General features: G+C 38.0%; 1 protein-coding gene across 1 annotated transcript in view; it reads right to left on the bottom strand.

The window, feature by feature from the left end:
• Nucleotides 1-20,927, bottom strand: part of Lama2 (laminin subunit alpha 2) — a 577,324-nt gene that overhangs the window by 54,867 nt on the left and 501,530 nt on the right. Inside the window, 7 exon segments of the mRNA XM_036168737.1 lie at nucleotides 2,942-3,101; nucleotides 4,606-4,739; nucleotides 5,487-5,630; nucleotides 12,098-12,252; nucleotides 14,935-14,940; nucleotides 16,673-16,855; nucleotides 18,566-18,682. Of these exon segments, the coding sequence (XP_036024630.1) occupies nucleotides 2,942-3,101; nucleotides 4,606-4,739; nucleotides 5,487-5,630; nucleotides 12,098-12,252; nucleotides 14,935-14,940; nucleotides 16,673-16,855; nucleotides 18,566-18,682 (899 nt within the window).

Raw genomic sequence — 20,927 nt, 5'->3', positions numbered from 1 at the left:
ACCCCAATTAAGAAAATGCCTCCATCAGATTGCTTGTAGGCAAAGTCTGTAGGGCACTTTCTTGACAAATGACTGAAGTGAGAAGGCCCAACTCACTGGGGTTGTGCCACTGCTGGGCAGGTGGTCCTGGGTTCTATAAATAAACAGGCTGAAGGAGTTCTGGGGGAACAAGCCAGGAGGCAGCACTCCTCCATGGCCTCTGCTACAGTTTCTGCTTTCAGGCTCCTGTCTTGCTTGAGTCCCTGCCTTGACTTTCCTCAGTGATGGACTATGATCAGGATATGTAAGCTAAATAAGCTCCCCCCCCCACCGGTAACTTTTGGCTGTGGTCTTTATCACAGTATCAGAGAGCTAACCAGGACACATGTGTTCTAGACTCTCTTCAGACTGAAGAGAAAGAAAAAACAAAAACAAAAAACCCCCCAAAAAACAAAAAGAAAAGATAGAATGTACATCAAGCGTCAGCTTGCTCCTTTGTTTGCAGACTGTGAATTCAGTGTGAGAAACCACCTCACCCTGCCTAGCCCAGGCCTTCCTCTCCCCTCCAGGAGGGGTGTACCCTCAGACCGGGAGCCAAAATAAGCTCCCCACTTCATGTTGTTTTGTCTTGTCTTTGGTCACAACAGCTAGAGGAGTAATGGATACATAAGGCTATCTGTACCTAAGTTATCCAGTAAAAAGAATAGTTTGAGGTTTTTCAGAAAAAAATGTGAAAAGATGCTATGAGAACCTGAAGTATTCTGGTTATAGCTTTAGTTCTAACATTAACAATATGCGTCTCTTCCCAGCATGGTGACCATGCATAGGAGTGGGGACAAAGGCCACAGATGTTAATGAGAGAGGTTTTGTGGGATGTTGTCAGCAGCTGGAGCCTCTTGGCTGACTAGACATAGGCCATCCTGCTGTGGCTTCTGCTCTCTGTCTCAGTCTTCCTCCATCCTGAGACGCTGTACTCGAGAAATCTTCTTGCTCATTTGAGTTTTCAGCAGTAAGGTCATTGTGCTTGTAGCTTTCAGCTTATGGTTTGGGTGTCGGGGGACTTAGAACTCTTGGTCTAAGTGATTGCTTAAGGTTTTCTATAGATTTCCTCTGTCTATATGCTCCTCTTATCCTTAGGCCAATTTAGAGTTGCTTTGTACTAGTGACACCTGCATAATAAAAAAGAATGAGTTTGGGCCTGGGGATGTGGATCAGTTGAGAATGTACCTGCCACACAAGCTGGAGGACCTGAATTTGGATCCGCAGCACCTACACAAAGTCAGGCAGGACAGCACACTGTCACTCACTCAGGCGTTGGGGTAGGGGCCAAGATAGTGGAGAGCCACACTGGAGGACATCCAACATCTACCTTTGGTGTGTGTGTGTGTGTGTGTGTGTGTGTGTGTGTGTGTGTGTGTGTATACATATATTAATTAATATACATATATTAAACAAAGGCCAAAGGGAATTCATTTACTCTTTCTCCTATGGGAACACATTACAAGACAGAGCCTTACATGTTGAAAGGGCTTGCATTAAATACCAGCCTATTGGTACCTGGATCCTGGACCTCCTAGCTTCTAGATCAGTGAAAAATCCGTTTATTGCTTACACACTGCTTGCTTTAATAATAGTGTAGCAGCCAAAATAAATTAGGACATTTTGTTATGCTATGAATATTAAATAAATCATGTAAATTGTTTAGAATGTGACTTAGCCCATAGTGAGGATTATCAAATGTTATCAAAGTTTCCTATTGTATCTGTTAACATGAAAGTGAGGCATATATTCACTGTTCTTTTGGAGTAAAGAACACTGAAGCCCAAAGGGTTAAGTGTCTTACATAAGGACATATTTTATAGGTGGCAGAGAGAAAGAAATGTGACCCAGCTATGATTTCAAAATCCATGGCTTTGTGTTATTATGTAATGCCCCAACTTTTCTCTTAAGGGAGCAGAGAAAGCTGTCAATATGACTACATATTACGATGTACTGTATATATTCATAAGTGGTTCTATGGAGTGAGGATGGTTTCAGGGTGCAGCTGTGGAATCAACTGCCATATTTTAGAGTCACATCTTTTTGCACAAAGCAAACAAATTAGCTTCACGCTCCATGAAAGTTGAATTCTCAAGAATGTGGGGTCACCCTGGCTTTTTACACTTTCTGGCTAATCTCATCCCAGGGTGATTTTGACAAGCCCAGGATTATCCATTATATTTGGTTGTGTTCCTGCATCTCACCCGCAGGTCGATTTTCAACACCTAATTCCATCTAATCAACATAAGCTTCTTTCAGATGCAAGCACTTTGCAATTTGAAATGCACAAGGACCTGCCACGGAGCAATTATGAATATTAAATGCATTGCTCTGAAGGATGAGGAGAAGAGTAACTCAAAAACTTTTTAAAGCAGATCATGATTTGAAAGTGTATGGCCCCTATGATATTTCTTGGAGATTCATAAATCTTTTAATTAGATGTATGAACTTTATTGCACTTCACTTTCATAAATCACAAATTGATTGCAAAAATGATGCATATTTAAGAAACACTTAGCTTTTGAAGTGACTGAAAAAAAAAAGAATGCCAAAAATGGATGTCACAGTTAAGGAATAAACTACTACTGAAGGCTTAGAAATATGGTACTTCCAGATTTGAATGTTCACAACTCAAAGATGGAAGTTCTGTTGTTGGGTGTTATGACACATGCCTGTCATCATAACAGCTGGGAGCTGAGACAGGGGGATTACAAGTTCCAAGCAGGCCTTGGCTACACTGTAAGACCACATCTCAAAAAATTAAGCAGAGCAAAGAGAAACAAAACACCAAAGCAGAAAGTTCTTTAAATTGATGGTTTCAGAACACAAGTTAAGAACACACGGGCTGGTGTTTTCAGTGTTCTCCATGCCTTCTCTTAGTTGTCTCTAAAGGGGAGAGAAAGGGTGGGAAAAAGCTCATTACCTTTATTTTTCCAGTCAGGCCGCCAACAAACAGCATCGCATTTGCATCCACATCTAGAATGGTGTACCCTGGAGGGGACACTGAGTGGTAGGTGCTGGGCACAATGCTGGCTTTGGGCCCATCTAGAGCTCTCACTGAAATAGAACCATTTCTCCCCGTTCTTCAATCATACATGTGTGTTGAAAAAAAAAGGGAAGAAAATACAGAAAATGAAATATGAATCATATTCTCTCACCTTCATATTTCAAAGACATAAAATAGAGTTATCTCGGAAAACCTCAGAGAACTCTGTGTTTAGGTCCAAGCATTTTGAAATCAGCACTTCTCAAACCACTACAAAGATTTGACCTTTGCTATTTTATTAACTTCGTTAATACATTTATACATTTATCTTTGCTAAGTACTTACCATTACATTTAAATAAGGAAATAATAACATAACTCAGGCCATTGATAAGGAAGAACAGCAACAATTATATGATAGAATTATTATAAACCAAGAAAAAAGCATTTCCCTGTTGCTTTACATGATAATTTTCTGTCTTATAAGACATGAAATTTAAACAAATTTTATGACTTCATTTAGTATTTTGTTAAATTTAATTTGGCAAGTGGAGTCCTAATGAGCAACCCTTATGCAGCACAGGCTGCATAATTTTGCCTAGAATTTCTTATGATGGATCTTAATTTGTTGAAGTAATCTTGTAGATCTCAGTGTTTGTCATCCCAGCTTAATGTATAGAGTGCAGTCGTTAGTCTGCCACATTGTGTATACAAATTTGTAGAAGTACACTTTTAAATTCAGTTAAAAAAAATCTTGAAAGCTATTATCATTTTATTTCATTTTCTTTTTTAAGTGATTGATTTGCATGAGTTGTTAAATATGAAAATCTGGTCTCTTCCAAGACAAGTGGTCATGACAAAACTCCCTTAAATCTCTCTCCCGTCTGTCTCATTGTGGTAAACTCTGTCTTTGAGAAAGCAGTGCTAAGTGAAATATGTGGGAACCAAGAATGGATTTGACCAATGAGAGTTCTTGAATAGAATGAATCTCTGCTGCTAGAGCTGTACTTTTGGGAGAATATATGTCTTTAAACTGAGCAAAGTACTCAATCACTCCAACATTACCATGGGTGTGAGCACAGCTTTATCCTTTCTCCCTTCCCACCCCCATTAAAATGTTATGGGGGAATTGTACATGCTAGATACGGGACCCCGCATTTTGACATAGAATAGGCCTGCAGTTGTAGCTACTATGTAGACTAGAAGGGGAACTGAGTACACAAAGACAATAATGACAAATTTTTATGCCCTTTTGTATGTTTAGTAAGAACAAGTAGCTTATTTTTTTCTTTTTTTCTCCTCAAGTGAAGTAAGATGTCTAAGACAGCTTTTCTTGCCCCAATCCAGCTCCTGGCAGAAAACAGATGAAGGAGTTAGAGCTGGAGTAGCTTCCCTGGCTTATACCTTGAATGCATGTCTTTTCCTAACAGGAACGACAAATGCACTTTCTCACACATTGATACACATAGCATATAACCTTCACATACATGGACACTCATACACAGCTACATTTTTAAAATAGCAACAGATTTTTTTTCATAAACTAGGAATTTACTTCAAAACTTTGCCATCCAGTTATCTTATTCTTTACTGAGATGTTACCTTGATGCTTCAATACGGTACCAATATGAGTCATCGATGGTCAAATCTGGATACTCTACACGGCCAACTCCAGATCCAACATCCCAGAGGAAGCTGACTTTGCCTTTACGCATTTCAATAGCAAGAAAGTCAATCTAGATCAAACAAATGTGAAGACAATATGCTTCAGAACAAAGCACTCTGAAAGAGGAGGTTTGTGGAATGTTTTCTAATGACATGTAAAATAACTGGATTGAGAATCTTTCATAGTTATACCCAAGATACTGTCTTCTATAGAGGTAGCTGTGGTAATTTTTGACACAAGGTAAGACAAGGCTCCCTCACACGAATAGCAAATGCAAACTTATGATACAACCAGTCAGTTTAAACGCCTCATTCACCTTAAGAGATTCCCACACATGAGAAGTCAAATTAACTTTGATGGGTGAGAGTTTGCAGACACAACTTATGTAATTTCAGTTCGAATCATAAATTCAACATATTGTGAGAGTTTGCTTTGGTTAGAATTTGTGTTTTTGCACTTCATTAACATGAAAGGTTATTATTGTTTCTTAATTTAATAATAGAAAAAAACTTCTATTTTATTAGACTTTCTCATTAAATGGCTAGATCTGAAAAATATAATGCAAAATAAATATTTGCACACTGACAAATAAAAAGAAATGTGCCTGGACATGGGGAAGAATTGTCACCTGTTTATCTTTCTAACGTAACTCAAAGCAAACATTTGTTAGCTAAGATTCTGAGATTCCAGACACAAAAGGCTGCATTAGACAATTTACGGACCATGTTGCTAGATTCTATGTGTTTTCCCTCATTATTAACCTTTGACCTCTACATATGCATAGTAGCTTTAAAAAAAAGTTGAATATTAGACTTACAAATTTGGCACTTCCAAGATAAAAAAGGAGGTTGTCAGCCACAGTAGTCTTGACATTAACAACAATATTATTGTAGCTTCCTTTCTTGATTTCTGGCTTGTATGTTCGAATACAGTCGCCTCCCGAAGACACAGATACTTTGATCTTCAAGAAAAACAAGATAAAAAATCCTATGAAAGCCTGTGTTTAAATCTCTCTGTGAGTTTGAAGTATATCCTAAATCACCAGAAAACCACCATCATCCTTTGATGTAATTTTTCAGTCAGCAAATAGTGTCATTAACTGTACATATGCAGACATCATTACATACCTGGGGGTGGGGCACAGGTAATTAGTTCTTCACTAGCATTTTGCCAGTGATTTGCTCATGATTCTTTCTCTTGCTTATTAGGGTGCCACTATTTTTAAAACATGAAGCTAACAAATTCTCACCTTCCTACCACTCTTTGAAGACACTTTTCCAAAAGGGATTTTATACAGAACAAATGGAAATTATCTTCATTGAGGTTATTTGGTAAAGAATTTTAATTAAAATTTCAGTGATTTGGTTATAACTTAAAGAGGAATCCAGTTTTCAAGAGGGTATTGCCAGCCCACCCACTTTCTTACAGTTCAAAGAGGCCAAGCAGGGTTTGTTCTAGATCTTATAACAATACGAATATTAATCATTCCTCTCAGAATATATATTTCAGAATAAATTACACTTATTATTAGGTTACCAGGAAATGAGATGGAAATAATTTCCAAATGTCTATCACTACTAATACATATAACAGCTCCTTTCCCTTCTGAATAACACTTCAAAAATTACTATAAATTGCTAAGAAAGGAATTCTTATGTGAATAGAATGGCACTACTCATGCCAATTTTTACTCCTTCCTATTAAATGAGGTTTCATTCAGTCACAGATGGCACTATTTGATTATTGGATTTAATTTCTTTTGGGTCAGGTGAAAAAAAATCACCAACAGTGATTGCTGCGTTGCTGGTTGATAGTGCTCAGCAGGGAGAAGGGAAGATGTGAAACCTCTGTTGCCCCTTGTTCAGATGTCTGTCATATTAGAGGTCTAGATAACTAGCTTCAGGATGCCTACCGGCCTTCTCTAGTCATAACTTCCCACGTGTTCATTTCTTCCTGCAGCTTTTGTTACTCATATAGTTTTCACACTTGAGACTAACCAATTAACATTATTGTTATCTGCATGGGAAACTTGTGCAGACCTTGAAGAAGACTGACTAGGCCACCACACCACTCACCATAGTTTGGTCACATTGGCGGTTTTGCCAAGAGGCTCACTTTGGGTGTGAAGGCAGGGAACATTTGTGGATCTAGCCAGAGGAGCTCTAGATGCAGAATGATTTATGAAACAGGAAGATTCACATTTAGGGACTCCTAGGGAAAGAGCAAATCTGACAATTCTCCTACTGACTCAACAGAAGCCTGCATTTGACAAGTGTTTCCTCATCTGGTCTCTAAGCAAATTGTGCCTCTACATAGGGGAAACTATTCTGCAGAAAAACAGGCTTTATGTGGTGGTCTGAACTTAACAGTGATCTAGAAAGCCAACTTAGACTGTTTTGTGTCTTTGTCCCCTGCAAAGGTGTGATCTAACATGATGATGGATGGTTTAGGACTCAGGGTCACCTTGGATCTGGGGATATTTGCTTTGTGCTCCTGTAAGCTGGTCTTGGTTGTGTGGTTTCCAGTCAGGACGTCTGTTCTTTGTTTCCTCTATGATAGAGATTCCCTTTTATGTGGAGTGCAAAGAGTAGTCAGATCAAAAGGAATCACAGGAATCCCACGGTAGGTAATGTACAGACTTTACCCTGGGTGCTGGTACTATGAAATGGATGTGCAGCTTGAGTGGAAAAAAGTTATCCAGTAGAATAGCAGTTATGCAAAGAGTTATCCAGAGTCAGAGGTTAAAAGGAGAGAGCACCAGAAAGGAAGGTCCCTATAATAGAGAGTAGTTAGAAAAAGAGGGAACCATCAGATATGTTCTACTGTTCAAAGAAAGGTGTAATATACAGTGAGTTTTTAGGAATGTACAGTGAATGAACCAAAACCTTCACGAGAAAAGGCAGTTAGTGGCATTAAGCAAATTTAGTATCTGAGGCAGATTACAAGTGCCACTGATATCCTAAGAGGATCAAAGAGAACAAGAAGGAAAAGATCTGACTGTAATTCATGAATAGAATTACATAGTAGATGCAGACATCCCTGGTAGGAACCCATATTCAAAATCACAGAGGGTCTTGATTAGCAATGGAAAGTAACTGTGTGTAGTTTGTTTTATCTTTACTTCATAAGTGCATTTACAGGCTTAGCTCTAAAGCCATGTTATCACTGCTTGAATCAGAAACAAATCACATTTCTTTAAAGAACCCGATTAAATAATACTCCTTGGCTATGGTGTGAGGATACAATGATTATGTGAAATGTAGGGTCATAGGATATTTCAGACCTTGTCTGTAACTTGAGGAAGAAGTAACTGATCATATACTTGATGCTCTAGAAGGGGTGGGTGTTGGTGCCAAATGTGAAGACAGCACCCAAGTGAACTGACAAAGCTCAGTTTAGAAACCCAGTCCATGAGTATGACCATTTAAAAACCAGGTATACTTAATCTTACAAGATTTGCAGTTAAGGTACTCTATCGTACACTTCCCATACCATATAGTCTGATTCTGTGAGGAGAAGGACAGTGTGACAGGATAATTTTACAAAGTCACCTGCTGCTCAGCTCTTACCCACTCACCTAAAAACACATTGGACTTGCTGATTTTTCTTTTTGAGCATACACCGAATACCTGGAATATTCAAGTAGCCCAACTGTTTACAACTAGATCATAACTACAAATTTATTCTTCAAAATACCATGTGTTTTGATTTCCAGTGGGTGTATGGCTCAGTGGTAAAGCATTTGATTACGTATGAACAACTTAAAATAGCTAAATCAAAACACAGCATTCACACATTCCTTTAAAATAAACCTCTTGGATGGATCACTCTTGCAAGAGGCATGAAAGTAATAAAACATAAATATTCTGTTGGGGTGTTCAGTTCTACCAATTATTATATTCTAGTGTAACTTCATTGTAAGGCTCATGAAATTACCACTAAGAAATAGATGTTTCCAAGGTGTTCCTGGCACAATATTATTCACCAGTTAATCACCATGAACACAATTAAACATTGTTGGATATCCCACTGCTCTATGTACTAGATTTGCACTGCATTTTTCATCTGGTAATTAGCCATTCATTTAAAAACAGTATAAGTTACTCAATTATGCAATCAATGAGCTGAAGTAAATCACTTTAAAATAAATGCATTTAGTTCCTTAATTAAGAAATGTCTTAACTGGGCTGGCATGTTAGGTCAGTAGGTAAAGGTGTTTGCTACCAAATCTGATGACCTAATTTTGATTCCCAGGACAAGTCTTGTACCATGTCTCCAGAGAGCTGCTGAGGTTAGGCAATGTATGGCATTTGTATGGAGTTTGGCAAGGATGCCTAAGGAGCCTACTGCTTGAGTCTGTGAAGGTAAAGCCTCAGTTGCAATGGAGACCTCAGGATGTTAGACATGCCAGAATCATGAGATGTCCACCAAGAGAAGCTACTGGAATGCAGGAGATCCAAAGAGAAAAGCAGTGTGTGTTGTAGGGTGCAGAGCTGGAGGAGGAGGAGAAGGAGGAGGAGGAGGAGGAGGAGGAGGAGAAGGAGGAGGAGAACTCAAGTCTTTTGTAGCTCAGAACATTCCATAATGAATGTTAGATGCTGGACGTGAAGCTTCAGGATTTACTCTTTGCCCTGCTGTGGATATCGCTCTGTGTAAATAAAGTTCTGATTGGCCAGTGGCCAGGCAGGAAGTATAGGCGGGACAAGAGAGAAGAGAATTCTGGGAAGTAAAAGGCTGGGGAGGGACACCACAAGCCGCCACCATGAAAAGCGACATGTAATGACACTGGTAAGCCACAAGCCATGTGGCAAAGTATAGACTAACAGAAATGGGTTAATTTAAGATAGAAGAAGTAAATAACAAGAAGACTGCCACGGCCATATAGTTTCTAAACAATGTGAGTTTCTATGTGCTTTCTTGGTTGGCTCTGAGCGACTGTGGGACTGGTGGGTAAGAGAGATTTGTCCTGACTGGGCCAGGCAGGAAAACTCTAACTACATTGCCCTGCTGTGTTTCTGCCTTGCTTCAGTCCAGTTGTTCCTGATTAATCTTCCATTCTTCTCCTTTAGAAGGGAAATGCTTATCCTGAATTAATATTTATTAGAAGTACGTATTTTTTTTTCTCATTTTATTGGGGCTCACTGCTCAGAGATAGTCTTGTGTCACAGAAAAGAGCAGAAACTGACAAGGAATTTGGGGGGACTTTTGAATTTGGATTGAAAGCATTTTACACTGAGAAAGCAAAGAGCCTAGTAGGGACAAGGGTCAGAAAAGTGATATATTTAGCCATCAAGTCCCCAATGAGTATAGTTGTGATGACTGACACTGATTTTCAATGTAAAAAGCTCTAGAATCACTGAAGAGAAAGCTTCTAACTCATCTGTCTGTGATCAACTAGATTAGGTTCATTGAAAAGGACTCACTCTAGTGTGGGCAATACCATTCCATGGCCTGGGATTCTGAATAGAACCAAGAGGAGAAGCAAGCTGAGCACAAGCATTCATCACTCTGTTTCTTGACTGTACTCCCAATATGACTAATTGCTGTCTTCTCCTAGGGTGACCAACTGCCTGATTCTGCTGTTCTGTCTTCTCTGCCATGATGAACCATATCCCTGGGAAGTATAAGCCAAATAAACCCTCCCTTCCTTAAGCTGTATTCTTTTCTAGTGATGAGATAAGAAACTACCATAAAGCTCCATTTTGTCCACTCCATTATCAACTTTCTGAGTATAACTGTGGACTAGTTCATCTTTGTATACTTCACAGGAAAAAGCACTGAACATAAGAGGTGTTTGAACGTCTCTGAATAAACTTGCAACACTGGGCTTCATTTCACCATAGTGAGCACTTGTCAATCACACGACATGGTTTTCATGCTATAGTTGACTAGGCAGCTTCTCAGATAGCATTACTACTTCCTTTTATCTTATATTACCCCATTTTCTCTAATCTGTTGTTTTCTTCAATCAATGGAAGATACTTTTCAATGTTCAGCTGGAACATGATTGTCATGGCCTTGTTTATATTTCTTAAATACATATAAGGAGGGACAAGAATATAGTATCACTCACACAGATTCATGGCTACCATTAAAAACTATGAACTGACAAATTAGTAAGAATTTCTTTTTGACCATTTTAGCTACTAAGTTTTTTTTTAAATGAAACATTTTATGGAAGCTTAAGTTAAAATTAACAATATTAAAAGGTGTCTTATTAAAATCTATCCTTTCTAAAGTCATCATGGTTTGACGTTACATATCTAAAGTTTCACACTGGCATTTAAGTGTCCCAGTTCAAGGCCCGTGAGGAAGAGTCCTTGCCTCCATGCTGACAGAGTTAATTTTCTGGGATCTACAGGGTAGAAGGAGAGAACTGACTTCTGCTTGCTGTCCTCAGGCTACTACATGTATGCTGAGGCACATGCCTGCACACACTCGAAACAAAAAGATAAACATAACATTTAAACACCCCAATCCTTTAGCATGTTATTTGGTTTAGAGAGGTCTGTCTGTCAGAATTGTTTTCTAACTGGATAAATTTCAAGCCAGATATTTCCTACTTTTGCTCCATAAATATAAAAAGAAGCAGTACAACAAATGTAAGTTGTCAGTGTTTTTCTTTTTTTTTAATGATCAAAAGCTACATTGTACTTAATTGAAATAAAGTTTCAATTTCTCCTAACTTTGTGAATTCAGGTTGCAACTCCACTCACTGTACTTTTATATTAATGAATAAGATACTCTCATTATTCCTTTTAGTATGCAAGAATAAGCTTTTCATTTGTGTTATTTTAGTATATTAAAGAATAACCAAATATACCAGATTTCCTAATTCTCGAAATGGTTTTGAAATCCATAGTAAAGAAAGTGCTCCATAGGAGGCCTTGCCTTCTTGTGTGTGTGTGTGGGGGGGGGGGCGTAGGTGGGATGGGGGGAGGGTTGAGGGGGGGAAGCTGCTGTGGGGGCAGGAGGAGAGAAGAGCGGGATCTTTGACTGGTGTGTAAACTGAATGAAAAAATTTTTCTTTTTTCTTTCTTTTTTCTTTCTTTCTTTTTTTTTTTTGAGGAGCTGCTCTTCTTATCAGTTACCTAAGCAGGGTTGAACTAGATATGGCCTGTGTGTGTAGGAAGCACAGTTCTTTTGTTCTGAGCAAGCTCACTCTTCCTGCTTTATTGGAAACACACTGGAAAGCAGAAGAGTGCTTCTATCTCAAAAGCAGAGTGTGTTTCTTGTAAGGGAACTCGAAAAAAATTTCTTAATTAAAAAAAAAGAAAGTGCTGCTTCTTTCTTCCTCACTACCAAAATAGCCGCAAGTTCAAGAAGCCAGAGATCATTTATTCAGCGAGTTCACTGGGGAAAGGCATTCCCTCTGGGAATAATAGTAACATGTATTAATAGTTCTTAATTCTGAAAATAAGATCTTACAGAATTGGCTTGTTTCCGGGCTTGGTTAATCAGTTCCTTTATTTCAGAGATGTTTTTCTTTAAGTTATCTTCAAGTTCCTTGATAGGCTTGATTTTATCTACTAGCCGATCAGCTTCCTGTTCTAGATTTTTCACTGTGGCACCCGCATCTGCAACTGCACAGAACAAAATTAGCATATGTGGGGGGGGGAAGATGTGCACGCACCCCTCCCCCCTCCACACAGACAGACATAGGTGTCAGAACAGCAGTGAACTTTACTAATCTATTTCATTGTTTCTATGTGACTAAAGCAAGAGCGTGATGGCTGACAGAGTGCATGAGGCCAGCTGTGAATATTTTCGTTGAGATGAAAGCAGGCCAGAGATGTTAGAGAGAGTCTTCGGCTTTGTGATTGAGATGAAAACTGACATTAAAGATAGAAGATATGATAAGCTTATTCAGTGCTGACTTCTTAGCCTCAAAGCTGACCTTTACAGGAATGAATATGGGGGACCTTTAAAATATCACCAGCTCTACCCACACAGAAACCACATTAAAATCCAGGCTCTCATGCAAAACTGAATCTTTTTTCTTTTCCTCTTTTTCTTAGCGCATGTTTGAGAAGGAAGCTGTGGAGACATGGCTCGAAGAACATTACCTGTTGAGTAACACTTAGACTGCAGGTAACTCTGTTCTACCTTAATTAATTCACTCAAACTTCAGCTCAATTTTGTCTTGAAGAACAGTTCATTATACTGTACTGTATATTGGTTGGACTCATATTAAACTGCTCTTTTTTGGACATTATAAAAAAAAGTTGAATATTGACAGTTTCAAAGGGCCCAACCTGAAAAGGGTTGAAGGTTATCTGATCCATAGACCTTTAGTATGTGCTCATATGGCAATGGGATCAGGGGTCAGGTATCTAAGGTGTGGAAAGCCAATTATTCAACTGTTAGGATGCTGGCACTCTTTTTCAAATTATATCCTCTGTTATCTAATTGAGTTTGTATTATTTAGTTCTCTGTAATTGAGACCCTGAAGAACTCTGCAAGGTCCAAGACTACCCGCCCTGCTAGACTGTGAGGAACCTGCTGCTTGCCTGGTTTGGGCCACTGAGAACTAGTCTTTAAGACTGAATTCAATATGTTCAAATGGACATAAACAACCATTCAGTTTGCTTTTGTCCATGCTGGGGATAGAAGCCAGGGCCCAATGCTTGATAGACAAACGCTTGACCTCAGAGATCAGTTCTTAGTCCTGCATGTTGGCATCTTTAAACTGTATTTTGAAGTAGGTGATTTGGACTCATGCTCATTAATGTGGGCTGTGTTTTTAGTGGAATTTAAAAAGAATGTGAAACTATTGTTAACATTTGTAGGGTTACTAGATCAAGACTCTAATGATTTTTTTTTTTTTTCTGGAGATGCAGGTTGCTTGGATCAAAGCCCTTGTCCAATCGGTAGCATGCCACAGATACCCTCTTGTTTTGTGTACTTATCCACTGTTCTCTTCCTTCTAACCCTCCAGTGTTATCTTATAGTCTACCAATTATTCTAGAATTAAGGACAATGGAGTTTTACAGCTAGATTCACAACAAAGAGAAAGAGGAGTTAAGCTAAGGCTATCAAGGCTAAGATAAATATTTGACCCATTTCTCTTAAATCTCCCAGAAGCCTTTCCAAACGCTTCAAAATGGAACTGGATGTTCCCCCTCCTTCCTTTACCTCTATTCTCCAAAGCTGTTTAAGCCGTGTGGAAATTATCCTCTGAGAACTGAATGTCATCTACGATCCAAGTCTAAGGCTTCTTGTACAGTAGTGTTTGAATATGTTCTCATTTTCCCCCCTAATTGTCTGAGTAAGTAGATCTTAAAATAGCTTCTCCAGTTAGATTTTGATAAATGGATGTTCTTCTGGAAGATTATCATCTGTATGTTGTGGGCTCTAAAATTTACCAGCATGGCACTTTCCCAAGTACTCTCTGCCCTGTTCCGTTTTCTCTTTTATCTAGTTTGATTGCCTTTAGGAATCACCTGGTTGTCCTTTATTTCTCGGGATTAAGCCTACTAATTTTCTCTTTTATTATATTCTATATTCTAATTTATTAATTGGTTAGCTGTTTCTTGACAGTTTTATTTTCCTAACACACTGAGCAAAGGCTTCAGACTTTTCTTCAATGCTGGACAGTAAAGTAATTCTTCTATATTATTTTCCACAGAGGCCAGCCTCCATCACATTCTTCAGATTTTGATATGTTTGATTGCGTTATCATTTCTCCTACTCATCTGTAGTGCTGTGATGTTTGGCTCAAACTCTGAAATGTTCAAGGGACAATGTTTTTATAGTTAAATGACTTGCTCATTTGTTTAGAACCAGTTTTATTTCAAGAAGAATTGTTTAGAAGAAATTCAATTAGGAGGATAAGTACTTAAATGAAGGGAGGGAAAGTGAGCTTTGGGGCGGGGGGCAGTAACATAGTCTGTCTTAGCTCCTTTAACTCCTGTGCAGGGGAGTCATGCACACCCAAGGCCTGAATTTGTGCTATCAGAGATGTGGTAATTTATCTCAATCTGTTACAAAAGGCAGTTTTACACTTTTATGTGGATAAGATTCAAATATTTCATTACGTTTCCACAGCACTATTAAAACATTTTATACCAAATAAATCCACCTATTAGTCTCACTGGATGAATATGCTTTTTAAATATCTGGTATTAATTAGTGAAAGTGTAAAGAACAGCTATGCAATGCTTAAAGCAGTTTCAATGTATGGTCACATGCAAAACTGAAGCTTTTTGCAATAAGCAGAGAAGCGTAAAAGTTTCTAGAAAGCATACAAATAAACATATACATACTGATTTCTGCAGGTAATTTCATATGGAAGTAAAAAAAAAAGAAATTAGAAAATTAATGAGAAAATATTTTCTACAGGTATCATAAAGTACCACAAAAGTGGCACTTTTTTTTTTTTTTTTTGGTGCTGAGGATCGAACCCAGGGCTTGCTAGGCAAGTGGTCTACCACTGAGCTAAATCCCCAATCCCCAAAGTAGCACTTTTTAACAGATGTTCTTTACAATTATTTTAATTCAAATAAGTTTTACCAGGTAAAAGCATGCAAAAACATGATCAAAATTGCATGAAGACAATTCAATTTTAAAAAAGAAGGGGAATTGCCCTTTAATGAGCTGTTCACATGAAAGGAAATGTTATTAAGATAAAAAGAAAATATTTAATTAATATTTGCCAATAAATATTTCTTTTAGTGGAAGATATGGTTAAACAAATCATAGTATTATAAAAAGGACATCATCAACTGAGATTCAATCTAAGCTAGAACAAAATGATATCTTGAATTATGCGCTAAGTGAAATAAAATAGCAAATTTTCTTTTAAATCTATTTTCTCCTGATTTGGAGAAGTGTTGTGGTGTATCAGAAGAAGTAACTCAGTGGTGGGGGTAGGGAGGCAGTTGCCGAAACACATGGGATTATTTTTGAGTCTTCATAAAAAAAAAAGCACAATTTGTGTTAATTTCCCAATTTCCTTGAGGAAATGGTAAGGAGTGGGTCTTTCCTCAACCCAGATCTGAAGCACATCATTTTTGTGTTGATTTTCCCCCTTGCCTAGGAAGCTGTCATGAGCATCCCCCAGTATCACCATCATAACGAGGCCTTACGTCACAGCATTGTTAACATTTGGGTTGATGTGAAGAGAGATGTGCCTCTGCTCTATAGTCACTACCATCTGATAACATCACTTCTGTCATCACATTCTATAAATGTTCTTATACCTCATAAAAATACTGCTAGATAGTCTAGTTTTTTAAAAGCAAAAACTAAACAAAACAAAACAACAACAAGAAAAACCCCAAAACAAAAGCAAAACAAACAAAAATAACCTTAAGTTCTCCATTAGAGAAATCATATACTAACATACTATCTTATCATGTGATAATAAGGAAAATACTCTAAGAAGATTTAACTAAAAATATAAATCATTATACTAAATTCTTTCAGATTTCTTAGTAAATTCTAATCAAACCAATGAATTTGATGCACTATATAAGAAATGTGAAGATACAGTCGTCACAAAGTAGATAAACCCTTTATTTTCTGGAAATATTAATTGGCTGAAGTCTAAATAATAAATGCAGAGAAATTTCAAATGTTGATGCATTTGAAGGTGACAGCTTTCTCTAACAGGACAGCTAATGAATGGGCCCCTTAAACTCTACATCCCATGCAACTCCAATCCCAAGCATATAATATGTATGTATATATATGTGTATAACTGTATTTTCAGTTACACTGACAGATTAAACAGTAGTGACATCCACATAGCAAATAGCACGTAAACTCTCAGAATTCCTAGCTTGGAATTCTGATTGGATAAAAAGAAATGAAAAAGGATCTCAGGCAGAGCTGAGAGATTTGGGGGCTGGAATGGCGGGAACTTTAATTCTCACACACACACCAGGAAGGAGAAGGCACTGAGCTTTAGGGCTTCATCTTGCTCTACCACTCATGAGTCTAGGTCACTATCACGGTGTGATTAAATAAATGACATTATCACAATGAGGGAGGAAATCTTACTGTTTCTGGCAGGGTCTTTCACGACGGCATTTGTTTTGGCCACGCTGTCTGCTAGTTTATCGTAGTTTTGCTTCAGGCCATCAAGGTTCTGATGCAGATTTTTGACCTGGGCCAGGACTGCTTTGGCTGTGTCGTTGGCTTGTCTGGCTTTGTCCTTGACAGCTTGCAGTTTAGCAGCCGTGTCTGTTGGCACACATGGGCACGAGAAAGGAAACAAAGAAAAGACATTGCAGGTTTCATCCACGATTGGCAGAGAGAGGCTGTGGCTGGTTGACCTCAGGGTCACATTTACACAGGGGTAAAGGCTGAACTGTGTTTCAGTCAGCAGTAGCAAATGAAGCAAATTTTTAGCTAAATTGAATTTTCTCAGGGACCTTTGTGATGAGCACATGATTAGCTTTTAAAACAGCAATGTGATTATTCTCTAAGTTTGTAGTTTAAGGGTGTATTGTGATTTGCTGCTGAGCATATTCAAGGGAGGAATCTATCCACACGGTTCATGTAGCTTCTTCAAAACTAGAGTTAAGAAAGAATCTGTATCTCCATAGGAGCAAAATGAATGTGTTTTAATTTTGGGATAAGCTTCTTGGCAATGTTAGAACCTATGCTTGTGTGTTTCTATTTGTTTTCTGTATTGGCACTTTGGTAGGTTCTAAGTAGTCAAGACATTCATGAAAATTAATAAAAAAGTAAAATGCATTTGAATTTTAATATTTCCTATGTTACATTCATGTATGTTATTATTTCTGGATCATGATTTGAATGTAAAACACAGTTCTGGTGGTTTGAATATAAAATAACTTTTGAAGGTTCCTGTGTTGAAGGACTTGTCGCCAAAGCTGGGACTTTGGGAAGTGTTTGAACCATGAGGTCTCCACCTTCATCTATGGATGAATCCACCAACAGATTCATAATTTGGTGGACTACTGGGGGCACTGATAACTGTGAAAGAAGTGGGAGGCAGACCTGAGGAAGTGTGTCACTGGAGGTATGCTTTTGAAGGGTTTACATGATTCCCAGCCTCTTTCCTCTGCCCTTCTCTCTGCTTTTTGGCCACTGTGAGTTAAGTAGCTTCTCCTTTCCCACACATTCCCACCACTATGTAAAACAATTGTACAAATAGATCCATGCTTGTGTGTCTATATTGGTGGGTAAGGCTGTGAAGATAAAAATGTAAGGTTCAAATCTCATAAGCATCACTTTTAACAATGGCCTTTAGCATTCTGCTTCTCAGTTTCTCACTTGCAAAATGAACATAACAGTTCTTTCCACCTTGGACAATTAGCATGAGAGATTATATATGTCCATCAAATCATATTGATTAGTAAGTACTTATAATTCACTGTAGCCTGCTAGGAAAATATAGAAATAAGATCCATAGTTAATAATCAAACACTCATTTTAAATAGTTTTAATATGTTGGATGATACTACAGAAATGGGTTGACACTACTGTTTTTGAAATGGAGAATAGCTAACGTCACTTTATCCAAGCAGGACATATGAAATGGTGACAGGCTTTTGTCTATTGTGTAGAGACTCTAATAAATTGTGAATTTGTGAGAGTACACCGGTGTCATAGAGAACAGTGCATGTATGTTTTGATTCTTTCCCACTAATACAAGAGTTCTTAGGCTGAAACAGGAATAAAAATATAATAATATGATCTCTTCCTTGCTATAACATGTTCCTATGCATGCTAACTAAAGGAAACAAAGCACTTCCATATTGTTAAATATGGTTCTGATTCTCAATGGGATAATTCATAACTAAGAAAACATACAGCCGTTATTTTATGGTAGTAGAAATGAAATGTTAGGAAAATAGTAAAAGCTACCAAGATCCTTCTGTATTTCAGTTCACGTGATGCAGAGGGCAGGACCATAATGCTCACCATTTGGAATGATTGACAGTTTGCTCAAAGTGTCATTTAAAGCTCTCAGGAGATCACCATTTCTCATATCAGCAGCTTCTAATCTGGTTTTCAGGCCATTTAGGTCGTTGTGATTTTCTATGAACATAAGCCCCCAAAAGACAAAATTATTTATATTATTCTTGGAAATGCAAGTTCAATTAACTTTAACACACAGTTAATAAACTGTAGCTGAAGTTTTCCTGGTCCTGCCTGGCCCACGGTCAGGACAAATCTCTCTTACCTGCCAGTCCAGCAGCCAAGTAAACACACAGTGACTTATATTACTTATTAACTGTTTGGCCGTTCAGGCTTCTTGTTACCTGGTTCTTATATCTTAGATTAACCCATTTCTATTAATCTAGAAGAAAGATATGATTCATCTATTATCATCTATCCATCCACATAGTTCTGTGTTAAATATGTATATCATGATCATTTGGTACTCGAGAATGTTTAGCCATACCATTTTTTTCTCTTGGTATCTGGTCTCTATGACTTAACTTGATGGTTTCCTATGGGTTAGAAACCTCCAAATTCAGCCTTCAAGTGCATTTTAATGATATTTTCTTGACCTCCCTCTACTGATTTTTACATATTCAAATTTTATTATAAAAAAAGTATCATCAGGTTAGCTCTTCAAATTCTTTTATATAACCATAGATAAGCATATCTTATTTCAGTAAACACCACTGAGTGTTATTTGGAATAGAAATAAAAAATAAAGCAAAGGAAAAGCAATACAACCCAGATAAACCCATCATTTTTCATAGATAAAGAAATATTTTTACAGATTCCCCCAAAAAGACTTCAATAAAGCCTTTTGTCTTGCTACATTAGCTTATGTTATCTTACATTCAAAACCAGTACTTTCAAGTGATAATTTAACATTAAATGTGTGCATATTGGCTTCTTTATCTTATTTATATTATCATCTTTTTTACTTTAGGTTAGTTTTTATTGTAATAAGAACTATATGGCTTAGATTTTAGCAATGTCAAGAACTTCAAAATCACTTGGGGAAAAAAGATTGATTCAAGGATATGAAAAAAGGTTAGCTTAGGAATATTACTGAGGGCCAATATACAATAAGCATATGTGGTGGACAGAGTGAGAACTGCCCCCCCCCCCCAGGCAAATAGGGTCAGGTATTTGAAAACTTGGTACCTTGCTGGTACTGTTTAGGGAAGTTATGAACCATCTGAGGAGCAGCCAGGCCTTGCTGGAAGAAGCTTGACACTGGAGGAAGTTTGGGAGTTTTTAGCCCTGCCTAACTTTCAAGTCATTCTCTCTACCTCCTGTATGGATAGGAATGTGTTCTCTCAGTCACCTGTTCCTGTCACCATGTCTGCTTCTTGCTTCCATGTCTCCTCTGCCATTGTGGATATCCCCTGCCCCTGGAACTATAAGGCAAAATAAACTCTTTCTTCTGTAAGTTGCTTTAGGTCACAGTGCTTTATCACAGCAACAGAAAAAGTCACTAACGCAATATCTGAAGTTTGAAGAAGCTAGTCACCAGCCCTCTTTTCTTGCTTCATTTATAAATGACAAGTTGAACTGGAAAAACACAAAGTTTACTTCACACAATAATATTTGCCACATTTGGAAAGAAAAGTGTGTGTGTGTGTGTGTGTGTGTGTGTGTGTGTGTGTATTTATGCAAGTCTATGTACCTATGTGTGCATGTGCAACCCCTGCAGACGCCAGGTGTCAATATTGTGTGTCCCAATGAACCTGGAACCTGCCATTTTGGTTTGACTAGTTGTCCAGTAAGCCTGGGAAATCCTCTTATTTCTATCATCCCACCCTGGTTCTAGGGTTACAAATGTGCATTGCTACACCCCCAGGGCTTTACTTGGATATTAGGGACCCAAACTCAGTTCTTTATGCTTATCTCTTATTCACTGAGCCATGTCTTCAGCCTTTGTGGATATATTTTTGGTAGTTTATTATACCATAATTTTTATTTCCTTGGGAGATGCACACTAATTGTTTAAAATAGCTTAATGGAATACAAAGCAGAGATAAAAGGCAGACTCTCTAAGTAAGGAGGTATATTAAAAAGGGACAAGTAAGAGAGGGGTCTTTAGTCTTCTTGAAAGGACTGGCCAGCATTTAGAAATAGTGATGGTTAGCTATTGTTGAGTTTGTGATACATACCACATGCAATGCCTATCAGTTCTAGCAAATCACTTCCCTCCTTCCTCACAGCATGATTTCAGGAGCAGGGATTGATGGAACCAGTCCAACCAGTAGTAATGGTCTTCCCATCTCCACTTATATCCCCAGCCTTTCCTCATGCTTATCCATCTATATGTCTCTATTTCATTTTTCCCTTGTTGTTA

The sequence above is a fragment of the Onychomys torridus genome, chromosome 19 (assembly GCF_903995425.1).
Source record: "Onychomys torridus chromosome 19, mOncTor1.1, whole genome shotgun sequence".
Classification (NCBI taxonomy): Eukaryota; Metazoa; Chordata; class Mammalia; order Rodentia; family Cricetidae; genus Onychomys; species Onychomys torridus.
The sequence above is the reverse complement of the archived record's forward strand: the minus strand, read 5'-3'. Positions and strand labels throughout refer to the sequence as shown.